This window comes from Pteropus vampyrus, unplaced genomic scaffold (genome assembly GCF_000151845.1).
Source record: "Pteropus vampyrus isolate Shadow unplaced genomic scaffold, Pvam_2.0 Scaffold441, whole genome shotgun sequence".
Taxonomy (NCBI): Eukaryota; Metazoa; Chordata; class Mammalia; order Chiroptera; family Pteropodidae; genus Pteropus; species Pteropus vampyrus.
The window spans coordinates 1,179,183-1,191,929 of NW_011889222.1; the positions used below are offsets into that span (position 1 = coordinate 1,179,183).

The 12,747-nt window shown below is 31.9% G+C and overlaps 1 protein-coding gene across 1 annotated transcript in view; it reads right to left on the minus strand.

The window, feature by feature from the left end:
* The window catches only part of CNTN1 (contactin 1), a 293,683-nt gene that overhangs the window by 129,465 nt on the left and 151,471 nt on the right, over positions 1-12,747 (minus strand). The window contains exons 2-5 of the mRNA XM_023524081.1: positions 9,543-9,668; positions 8,763-8,795; positions 3,810-3,942; positions 201-377 (exon numbers count right to left, since the gene is read on the minus strand). Coding sequence (XP_023379849.1) covers positions 201-377; positions 3,810-3,942; positions 8,763-8,795; positions 9,543-9,603 — 404 coding nt within the window. The 5' untranslated portion in view covers positions 9,604-9,668. The remainder of the gene's footprint in view (positions 1-200; positions 378-3,809; positions 3,943-8,762; positions 8,796-9,542; positions 9,669-12,747) is intronic.

Consider the following 12,747-nt stretch of genomic DNA (forward strand, 5'->3'; position numbering starts at 1 on the left):
CTCATGATGCTTCGCTCTCCTGAATTTTTTTCTTCACCACTCAGTGAAGGCCCACTAATCATGTAAGATCCACCTCATCCATGAATACTTTCTCTCACTTTCTTTTCTTCTTGATTTTTTTTTCTTACTGAACTCTTATGATGATGTCCAAGTTTTATATCACCTAAATAAACACACTTGTATTTTTTAGCTACAATTACTTACATCCAAAGCTCAAGGTTGCTTCAGTGCTTCTAACTATCCCATAGTTATTTGATGCTAAACAGTAGTATACTCCAGCATCCTTCTGTTTGTCAGGGTTGTTGATAACAAGGTTTCCTCCTACCATACTGTACCGATCACTTGTCAGATCAATATCCCCATTATTCATTCTCCATCTATGAGAAAAAGAAAGAAATGTGATATCAAAGGTCATAAAGACTGAAAACAGTATACTGGGCTAACAGCATTCTAAAATAATGTGGGGACAACTCTTTGTGAATTCAGATGATTAAATAGATGACTCAGTATGGTATTTCTTCACCCTCTATAATTCTATATCTTTGGGCTCATGATTTATAATTTAGCTCAGGCACAGAAAGGTAAATGTTCAAGTGCATAAAATATTTCTTCTTTCTTAATGAAGCATCCCAAAGGACAAATATTTTATTGAGTTTCCTACATAAATTAGTTTCTTAGCAGATATACATGGATTATAAATGATACTCATCTGAGCACCCATGCATTAGATTCATGCATACACAGATACAAAATATAAAATGAAATAAAATATAAAATGCTGTATCAATATTTGCTTTTAATATCGAAATAATTTTTCAATAAAACAAAATAATTGACATCAGGGTTTACTCAAGTAAATGTCATATTCTGACCACTAGAGGTCAATCACACATTTTGAAAATGATAAAGTGATTGGGTCTTGGTTTCCGTGACACAAATATAATATTACAGGTATTCTTATGGAGATTGTGTTATAATAAACTAACTAGAAACAGGAATCCAACTTTCTTGGTGAGATGATGAAAAGAATGCATGCTGAAAATAGTTTTCAATTAAGCTGACCACCTGCATAATTTTATAAACACTCTGTATCAGGGTTTATTCTTAAGGTTCCATGTCTTCTACAATGTTGTAAGATAAGAACCATGGGCAAATAATGGGTTGTGATTGCTTTGCTTATTGTTTGGAACATTTCTGATTAGGTTCAGAATCATGCCAAAAAGGCCTAATGACTTTAGAATATCTTTTAATAAATCAAATTACTGGAATACTTTTTAGTTTTAATGTTTGCAAAATATAGGAGGTAATTTAAAAGCAAACACAAAAAAACTGTACTTTGCATTTTGAAAACCTAACAAATTCAAATCCTATGAAATCCTCCTGCTCCCCAACTCCCCGCCCCCGCCCCCGCCACACTGATGGTAATATTGTCCCTGCTTGAACCATCCAATGTCAGGTTGTTTTGCACTTACCAAGATAATGGGTTTCTTTGTTGAGAAATTCTAATTGTTATGGCCCCCCACTCATAATGTTGACTCAAAATTTTTATTTATTGCCTTAACTTCCTCTCAGTGAATCTGATTCTGCCTTTGATGTCATATAATGATTAAGTTTTGTTGTGTATGGGTAAGTTCTCTAGTCTATTTTATTTTCAAAAACATCTTCCATCATTGCAATAGCTTTCACACCTTTAAATGCAATTTTTATTGGAGTTCTTGTTATTTGGTGGGATAAGGAAAGAAAATGAAAGCTTTAAGGGTGATAAAATGGAAGGTAAAGTTCTCTGTTGTACCTTTCAGGATATTGCCATGAATAACAGACTATCACAGAACATGACATAAATATAAAACTACCATGTGAATGACAAATTACATAATTACCAAGGTTAGTATGGCTTACTCTGAATATTAAATAAATTTTGAAAACTTCATGTTCTTTTCCATCAGACAAACTGCATCATTAGCTAATTTTTTTTTCTTATTTTGCTGTCAAAAAGAGACAGCCTTCATAACAAAATTAAGCATCTACTTCTCGCCTCCAGCTCTTTACATTAACGTGTGGAAAGTCAGGCCACACTTGCCCTGGAGACTTCAGTACTGTTGCAGCCTGTGGGAGGGAGCTGCTGATGGATTTGCCAAGCAAAGCTTTGCTTCTTATTTTTATTTTTTAAATTTTGGTAAGAACACTATATGAGACTGTAGGGAGGGGGAAATAAGAGGTTACTAATCAATGTGTATAAAATTCTAGTTATGCAAAGCTTTGCTTCTTACTATCTCTGTGGGGTGGTAGTAGTGGGGTGTGGCAAAGAGAATCACATGTTTCCAGAACACTATCTGTGACAAGCTCTGCTGTTTTGTCTCCTTCATTCCAGCACAGAGGCTGATTTGCTAAGGTTCCATGAAAGAATGTCAAGAACTGAATGTCACAGAGTACCAGCACTAAAATAGCTTTTGAGATGCTATCAATCTATCTAGATAGAGAAATACTGAAAAAAATTATGTTTCTTTGAAAGTCATAATATCTGTGTTCCAGTCCTGATTTGTGATTTATTAGCTCTGGAGGAAGTCAATTTACTTATTCAGGATTCAGCTTCCTCTCCTATAAAATTATGTGCTTGGATTAAATCTCCTCTACGGTCCCTATTAATTATACTATCTATGTCCATGACTATGTACATAAACTCCTATTATGTATGGCTTAAGGGTAAAAGTAAGTCAAGCCTATCTAATAAATTCAGAAGAAATGTGTTAGTTATAATTTATAAAATATCTATTTATATTGCACTCCCATGCATGAAATTGAAACAATAAAAATAATTTCAAAGGAATAGCTATTTTGTATCTAAATTCATATTTTATTTGAAGAATAATTTTTTAATTTTAGCCAGAGGCAAGAGAAAATGAGTTCAATTAGAATTAAATGAAGGGAAGGGGTATTCTCTTTGATAACAACTTTTTATAACAATAGAAAGTTATTTTTCTATCCAGGAAAAAAAATCTGCTATTAAAATTAACCTTATTGAATGACAACGTTCAATTAAGTTCAGGTGACATTAAAGCACTAGAGACTCAATTTCCCCATCAATCACTTGCTTTGTTTTCATGGAACCATTTCACAGGTGAGATTCAAATCATTGGCATTTGGTTAATTTTGAATCTTATTCTTTGCATTAGACTAGAAACTGTTAGTATACTTTTCTGAACTATCTAAAGCTAGAAAACCCATTATTGCTTTTTATGAAGCTATTTTTGATAGTATAAATAGGTACCCCAGAAAAACAGAAGGTGATGTTTGCATAGAGTGTCCAGTAAGGAAAGACATTTAAGAAATTTGCTGTGTTGTCTGGAATATAGATTTGAGACTATCGAAAAAAATGGTGCTTTCTAGAATTATCTATGCAAGCTCTTTAAATATAGAAATATTATCCATCATTGATAGGTGTGAATTATCCAAGCCAACACAAAAAAGAATATTTTATCCTCAAATGTGCATAATTTTCATATAACCTTTTGCATGTTTAATAGCATGATCTTTATTAGACAAATTTTTTAAATGGATAATGTCAAATGGCACTGGTATTATCTCTGCAGGAAACAGTAAGTGAATTATTTGCATTTTAAAAAAAAATTATCTGTTTAGGCATTAAACAACTTTTAAAAAATAACTTGCATGCCAATATTATTGTTAATGTCCCTGAACTTTGTAGAAAGCCTTATCTTACAGCTTCTTTATTAGCGCAGGGTCATAGATGCTGAGCTGCAACCTTTAATTGAACAATTCATTCTGAAAAGAGAAGTGAGGTACATTACTTGTAAACTGGGAAAGGGCTGGCTCGTGCCCTACAGTTTAGTGAAACTTTTCCTTCTGGTGATTCCTCTGGATAAATGGTATTAATTGGTTGCTCTTCAAAAATTGGTCCAAATCCTTTATCTTCCTCAGAAACTATAAGAAAAATAAAATTATTTTATATCGTGCTATTTTATAAGTCAAAAAAATTGGAAATGTTAAAACAGGTTTTTGAAAAAGAAAGTCAGGAACACAAAAACTCCATTTCCATTCAAACCAAAGATATTTGCCTCTATAATCCTGAGGAAAACATTAGGTTCTTTATTCAAAATTCTTTTCTGCCCATCTTTCATCATTTCTCCAAAAGCACCCTGTGCCATGCTTAACTACTTAGATCTCCTCAAACAAGACATGCTTTCATGCCTCTGAGCCTTTGTACATGCTTTTCCTCCTTCTGGAACCACCATGTTTCTCCTCCTATTCACATTTGTACACCCTTTATGACAGCCATAGAGTTAGTTCTTTCGGGAAACCACCTCTCACCCCTCTTAGCTTCAGTTGGTCCCCATTTATGCTCTCATAACTCCCTTATCCAGTTTATGGTACTAAACACACCTGCTGTGATTCTTGATGTAATTTCTAATTCACTAGATTGCAAATGCATGGGGACAGGCTACGTCTGTACACCACTCTCTTAGCTAGCTGTCTATCAATCTGCAACAAAATAGGTGCTTAACAATTTTTGAAAAACATAATGAATGAATTTCTAAATGCTTAGGGAAAATTAGTCCTTTCCTGGGTTAATTCTTGTTTATTTTTTTCTAAACATTCAAATAGCACTGATACTTAGCAACATCTAGAATAATAAATAAACTAATTACATGAATATGGGAACTGGCCAACTGGTTTAAAATCTATCACAAAAAAAATAGTCACACTGGGAAGCAGTTGTTCCTGACAGGTATATCCTCTCTGGATGGGAAGAGTGATACCTCACAGCAGAAGGAGGAGAAGAGAATCGCTTCATCTCATCAACATGTCAGCATTTACAGAACATAGCTAGAAGTCATATGCCCCAAATGAATTAATACTGCTGTGTATAGCTAGAAAAAAGAATAATCTTACATGAGATCATTGTTATGTCCCTGCTAGATCAAAGCTATGGTTCACTTCTCCAATTTATTTTTGAGATAGAGTTTAAGGCAAATGTCAAACGTACATTTTGTCTTCTCTAACAACGGCATTGAGAATGTGAGTGTTGTTCCAGCTTCTCTTAACGAGCAATTTCATTATGTCATTTAAACCTTGCCTTAGTAGTGTTTAGCAGTACCTTTGGAAAAATTATTTAATCTCTTCAAACCTCAATATCACCCTTCATTAAATGGAGATAATAATAAAATCTACCTCATTATATTATTGTGATAATTATTTTGAGATAATGTATATAAGACAGTAGTTTATAGTCAGCCTGGTTAATAGTCAGCAATTAACATTATTTTTCACTCAAATATAAGTGCTTTTCACAAATTATATGTATATATCTTCTAATACTCCATTTCCATCTGCTATTTATAGAAACAGACAATGAAATATTTAGGTGATAAAAATATGAAGCTAATTTCCAACAGAATGTTGGATTTATTTTTTACATTAAGAAAATATTACATTTAAGATATTTCTCTTTGCCCATTTTCTAGATCAAAAAGCAGAACAGGACACGTTTCATATCACATTAGTGTTTCTGGTAAATATTATTTTATAAATATACTCCCCTTGATTTTCTAAAAATTTCAAGCCTGGAAAAAATAATGTATCCTATTAGATAGTTTAGCAATTACTCTATACATTTTATTTTGAGAACCCATTTGGGCCCTTGAAATGTGAACTACACAAAACAAGCTTTTGAATTGCATTGGCATGCTCAGTGTGACCCTCTTAATGTAAACTGCATAATCCCCTGAACAGTATCTGAGATCATCACTGTGTTAGCTCAACTAGGGTGCTCAGACAAAGGAAAAAGAACTTTCAGGGAGAATATAACACAAGGCTCTGCAAAGGATCCATTAATGCAAGCATTATACTCTCTGCCAACAAAAAATTAAATCATCTATTGCTTTTTCCTTGAGCCATGGAAAAATTAGAACAAATTATGATACTATAGCAGTATTATGAGGTTAAGAGGCACAAGAAATAAAAAAAAAAAGTATTATGTTTTTTAAAAACAAGATTATTTTTTAAATATATGTTTATTTTCTCAGTGGATAAAAAAGAATAAAATTATAGATGACTTCTTAAGCTAATTGAAGACAACACCTAAAATCACTCTTTCTTTTGACCTGCTCTTAATACTAATTTACTTTTCTACATCATGATTATAGTGTATAAGTAAGTTCATTTCTCAAATTTGATAAAAAATTAACAAGAAAGAAAAAAATTATATATAAGTATTTGCTGTCCAATTTACAAATATGAGTAACATGCAAAAGCTGCTGCTTTTTTCAGCACCATTCTTAGTTTCACAATTATAATGTTGTAGGTTCTAAAATGGGATTCACCTTTCACTATGTGGAGATGGTCCACCGTTATCTTGCTATTCTATGTTATTTCTGGAAATTGAAAGTATAATTATGATTTGTGCTTGAGCTGTTTTTGTTCATTTTCTATCCATTTTGAAACAAATTTTAACTCTCATTCTATAATATGTCATCTCAATCTGTCAGCTATCAAATATAATTTTATATAAGTGTATTTATTATAAGAAGAGTCACAGGAAAAAATCTATTAGAAAAAAGCAATGATAAAATTTGAACAGTCTAATATTGGAATTTTTACAATATTTACAATGTTAAGGGGTTACGTGGTGGGGAATGTTACAAGCTCTCTTGAGATACAATAAACTTTCTAAATGAGACAATATTTAAATTGTCTCAAAATAAACTTCTTCAGGACAGTACAATCTCTTGTCTTCACTGTCAACTTTTCCCCACCGGTAAAAGAACAAGGACATTTAGGGCTTGGGCTTTGAATACTCTGATGCCCTAATCCTTAAGGATCATGAGTAATAGGTAAACTGTAGCAATTTACCATAACTAAAGTGTGAAGGAGTTGGTCTCAAAAACGTGCAGCAATCAATTATTAGAACAAAAAACTAGAGTCAGGTTAGCAGAAAGGTTAATTTGACTAAATTTTTTTTTCGTGGCTTGACCTGCCCAAGAAGGGCCTATCACATTTCTTGATAGCAATCCCACTTCCTTGACCTATAGTCCACCCTCGAAGCCTCTAGTCACTGTTTTGCGTAACTGTCTGGGTATCTCCCCACACCTACCTCATGTCTACCTGTGTGTGCTGCCACAAGCCAAGGAATGCATGGGGGTACCAGAAGCTAGAAGAGGCAAGGAAGGAGCTTTCCACTGTAGGTTTCAGAGGGAGTGTGGCCCTGATAACACCTTGGTTTTGGACTTCTAGCTTCCAGAGCTATGAAACAATTATCTGTTGTTCGAAGCCATTCAGTTTGTGGTACGTTACTATAATTATAGTAATCCTAAGAAACTAATACATGTATTATACCTATTATATAAATAGTATAAATACTTACTATCTAAAATTAATAACAGTTAAACTTTAATGAACTAGTCTTTCCTGAATTTATTTGACAATCAAGTCCTTTTTAATGTAATTTTTACTAACATCCTACAGAGCAAGTGGTCTTTAAAATAATGACTAACACAGACCAGATTTTCTCACCTCTGTACTTTCATTTGTGCCAATTCCTCTAAGAATTATTCCATTTCTAACATTTGAAATATTTCAAAGTTCCCTTACCTACTTCTGCCATCATTAAATATTCCTTAATTCCTCAAAGTAATTCTTGGAAATTACGCATTATATTTTTCTTATAAATTTGTTACTTAGCTACTTTTCTTATTTCCTCTTATATGGTAAGGTTTTTGAAGTTGGGTAACACATCTAACTGATCTATATATACCATATATATAGTGATTCCTAATTCGTAAGGTGGAAACAAAAATAGCTTTGGTAGAATTCAGGCTAAGATTTTCCTTTCTCTTAATCTCCATAGCCACCTACAAGTAGAAGTTCTACTGCCCCATTTTGGCATGAATATCCTTCATGCCAGTTTTAGCACTGATCGCTCAGTAATTCTTCCAGAGTACTCATTCCCCTACTGCTAGGCAGTGGCTTTTATAAGTTACCAGTTTTACTATACTCATAGAGCACCTATTATGTAGTCACTGTGCCAGTCACTGTGCTATTGTCACATTCTTTTTTTTAGTCTTAACTCTTCACAAGAATCCTGTGATTTTTACATATTAGAAAGTTGAAGTTCATAGAAGTTGAATAATTTGCACAAGGTCACATAGCTAGTGAATACCAGGTTGAGTATGAAAATCCAGGTTGGTCTTACTCTAGGCTCTATTTTTTTTCCACTATGCCATACTGCTTCTATTTCTGGCAAGAACTGATTAGTGGTTGAAGTAGAATCTAAACTCATGGGATTGCTAATTATAGGCAATCATGATGAACAATAAATTTTTCAACACGTTTAGACTCCTAAATAAACTGAATCTGAAGGTTCTAAGTTCATTACCTTTAGCGCTCTCTCTCTTGCAGCAAAGCAGACTTTTAAAATTAGTTATGTTTTTATAGTATTTAAAAGATTGTTAAGAAACTTAGTAGCATAGGATTGTTATAAAGCATGCAGAAAACAATACAGGTCACACTGAATATTTTCTATCTGCTACAACCCTCTATTAGAGTATTTGTTGTGGTGTATACATTCATTCATCTTGGCAGTCAAACATGTTGCCTTAGGATAGATAAACCATCTTATAAAATTTCAAAGTAATCTAACATTAACCATTTGCCTTTAAGGTTATAGAGTTAGTAGCTTAAAGTAGAGATAAAAATGGTTCATTTGAGGAAAGCTATTCTAAAAATTTACCCTTTCATCAACTTACCACCATGACCATATCTTCTGTGCCATGTAAACTCTAAAAACGAAAGAAAAGAAAAAAGCAATTTTAATCCCAAAGCTGCTCTTCGAGTTATGGTTTAAAACATTACTCAAATACTGATATTTGTTATATTAGTTAACGAAATGAGATTACTGGCCCTTTTCTATTAAGATTAAGAATTGCTTTGTTATTCTTTATGTCCCTGCATATATTGTAGATTATTTTAAAATTGTTTTTTATAAGATTGACAAGCCAGTAATAAAAATTAAATTATATTAACATACAAATAAAAAAAGAACAAAGGTAAGAAAAGCTTAAAACCAAATACTTTCTCATTATTTTACTGCATTTTATTTTTATTTATGCTAATGAGGTTAAGTCTATTGTATCTATATAGAGAAAATACTTTGTAATGGTGAGCTGTTAATTATCTTTTCTGAACCACATTAAATGACTTCAAGTTGAAACTGGCCATGTAGCAGAAATATTTACTCTCCAGGAATTGACAAATGCTATACAACAGGGATTTCTTTTTTCCCCTCTCAGAGATTCTGATTGTAAACATTTACCAGCATACCACTACATAAAATTGACTAAATCTTTGAAATTTTAATTAAAAGTAATTAAAAAGGGTCACCTTTAATGTATATCAATTTATTTGCCTGACCCAAGTATCAAAAGAAAATATTAAGTCTAAATTTCTATGCCAGATTTAATGAAGTGAACACAAATATTAATTATATTGACATAATTTATGGAAAATATGCAAAGGAAATTTCTTACCTGATAGACAAGTTGTAAAAGATATTATCACAAGGTGACTAACTAGAAGCCACATTTTCATCTTGTGTTCAGTAGAGGTTAGGTTTAATTAAAAAAAAAAGTGTTAGCTTTATGGCAGTTAAACACCTGCATTAAGAAAAAAATAAAAAGAGAAGAAGAAAGGAAAAAAAAAGAAAAAAAGTTCATCATTTGAGGCCAACAGCACTATTAATTTTATTTTATTTCACATTCCTTGTTTGTAGAATATTTTTTTTGTTGTTTTTTTAAATACATTTGTAAATCCCATATTGTAATAAAAACAGTTGATTTGGTGTCAGGACTTCAGTTGCCTAGTACTGACACTGTATGACCATAAGCAAGTCATTTGGTATATTTTAGTTCCCAATCCTTTAACATTTGAGTATAATAATATATTTTCTACAAATAGCACAATTGTAAACATATCAATATCAATCATTTTAATTACAAATGAAATTTATTTGAAGGGTTGGTAGAAACATTCAATTAAATATATGTTTGTATAAGAAATTCGTAAACTCAGACATTATAAAGGGACAATACATTAGCACTCCCTGTTGGTGGCTTGTGGAAGATTTTTGTCAGAAATGTTAATTTTTAAATGTTAAAATATATTGATGAATAACATAATTGTTTCCTTTACTTCTTTCATTTATTCACTCAACAGAGTAAATAATTGCTCCTATATGTCAGCAAGGGAGAATCTAAGATTTGTGAGGCCAAATCATTAAAAGTTGGAGAGCCATCTTTAAGGACAAGATAAAACTACTAATACAAAGGAAGCTACAAAACTATGTAGCAGTAATTAGAATATCTTGCTTTTATAAATTTTACAAAAACTTATGATCACATGATTACATAGATGAGGTTTCATCCAGGGTCTTAGGATAGCCTCATGTAGGTGAGGGGCCCTACAACTTAAGCTTCATCATTTTTGTGGTAAATCCACTTCTGTGAACAAGTATATAAATAAACAAATGAAAAAGAAAGACATAGTTTGGGTACCCTTAATAAGTTCACTATGCATGGGAACATACATGTGTGCACAAGTCAGTGCAGCAACATAGCTGTTCAGATCTGTATACTATTAAACTTAAAAAGGTGTTAATCATTTTGATTAAAAGCATTGTGCAAAACATCATGGTGGGGATGGGTCTGACTGTGATAGGCAGGGCATTATGGTAGAGGTATCACACTCTTAGATTTAAGTAATTTGGTGGCTTCAGAACCCAACTGCTTCTTTCTGGGACATATTTAGAACAATATGTCCCAGAGCCTTAGAAAGAGACCTCTTTAATTGAGACACAACAGGAGTGTCAATTTGAAAGAACAATAATTCATGTTTTCAAAGAATACGTAATAGCCTAGGAAAGTTTCATGACATAGAGTTGGATATAAAATATAAATTAAGAGACTGAAAGCAATTCTGAAAGGAAAATAACCTAATGCTATATAATGTTCAACATATATTTAAACATTATCTATAAAGCAAAAATAAAATGATACTGATTGCTTGTATTGTAATGACCTATTAAAGAAAAATTTGGGATCCTACTTATTTTTTTAATTTTGATGAATTTTAAAACCATGTTGACTCCATTCAATACCCCTACCCCTTGATTTTCCATAATTCTAGCATTTGCAGGGACTGGTAAAAATATTTAGTGGCACAACATGCAGATTATTCTGCAGTGAAAAACATTTATTTCAAAAAAGTTAAGTTGAATTTTTAGAGAAAACATAATAGAAATGGGTCAAATTAGCAACAGGATATATTTTAAATATTTTTACAAAGGGAAAATTATTCAATGGATAATTTTTAAATGCCAGAATTAATTTATGACCAGTTTCTTCCTCTCGGACATATGTGAGAATGTAAGAACTATACATCTGTATAGATTACATTAAGTCTGGACTTTTTCAGGTTAATTTAATTTTATCTCTTTTAGTAAAAGGGATTAAGAAAAAAAAACACAGGTAAATAAAAGAACAAAGAAAAATTATCTAGGAGGCAGGGAAATCAATTAAATAATCTATGGAAGGATTTCAGCTCTTTATTTTGATGATGTATAGTTTCATTAGTATCTAGAGACCTAAATAAAAATTATTGAAATCTGTACACATTATATAATCTAAAGTTTCTCTCAAAAATATATATATTTGAGCATTTTTTGGCCTGTTGATTCCTAATTCCTCTCACTGAGTTATGTACACTAATTAGACTGAGTTCCTCTAATGAAGAGAAAAAGAAAACACATCAACTATGCCAAAACTATTGCATTAATCAAATAATTATTTTTGTAAAGATTAACTTAGATAATATATTTGCAAACATTTTGCAGATTATAGAGCATGTAAAGTTTAATGCAGCAGTAATTATTAGATTTTAAACAGTTTTAATTTACCAATTAATAAACATAATTTATAAATGCTAAATAATAACTCTAAATAATAAATATATTCAATTTTATGAGCAAGGATGCTGCTACAGTTTTGCCGTTGAGTGTAGAGAAAACAGCACTGACCAGAAAGAAAAATAATCAGGTAAAAATGAAGAATAATTACTCTGAAAGTATCCTTCAAATTTTTAATTTTGACTAGTCACGTGAGTGAGATTTTGGCCTTTTTATCTCCTTAACTCTATGGGTTGTCTAGGAAAGAAGGAGAGTAGGTCTAAAGGAAAATTAGCTGTGTCCATACAGAGAAAGTGTTTTCAGGAAATTAAAATTAAAATATGAAGACTTTCCTAGGTCAAGGATGAAATTTAACATTTTCTTCTCAAATAACAGTATATGGAAATAAGTGGCAAAATACAGTCAAAAAAGATCAGGAGAAGTCAGCCAGATCTTGCCTGAACTTTTGCTCAATCATCCTTTAGTTTGCAACTTTAGGCAAGTTACTCAACCTCTGACTCTAATTTTCCTCATGTACAAAATATGGAAGAATGCCTATTTCCTAAGACTATTGTAAGGGTTGCATAAGATTGTACCTGTGAAATGTTTACTATAAAAGTATTTAATAAGTATTAACTTATTTTACCAGGTTCTAGGCCCATCAGCTCAGGGACATATCTCTTATTCATCATTGCATCTCTAATGCCTGGCACATAGAAGTCATTGGAAGTATACTTACTGAATAAATAAAGAAATGAATGGACTATTCCATAACTGTATTTCCAAGCAGTTGC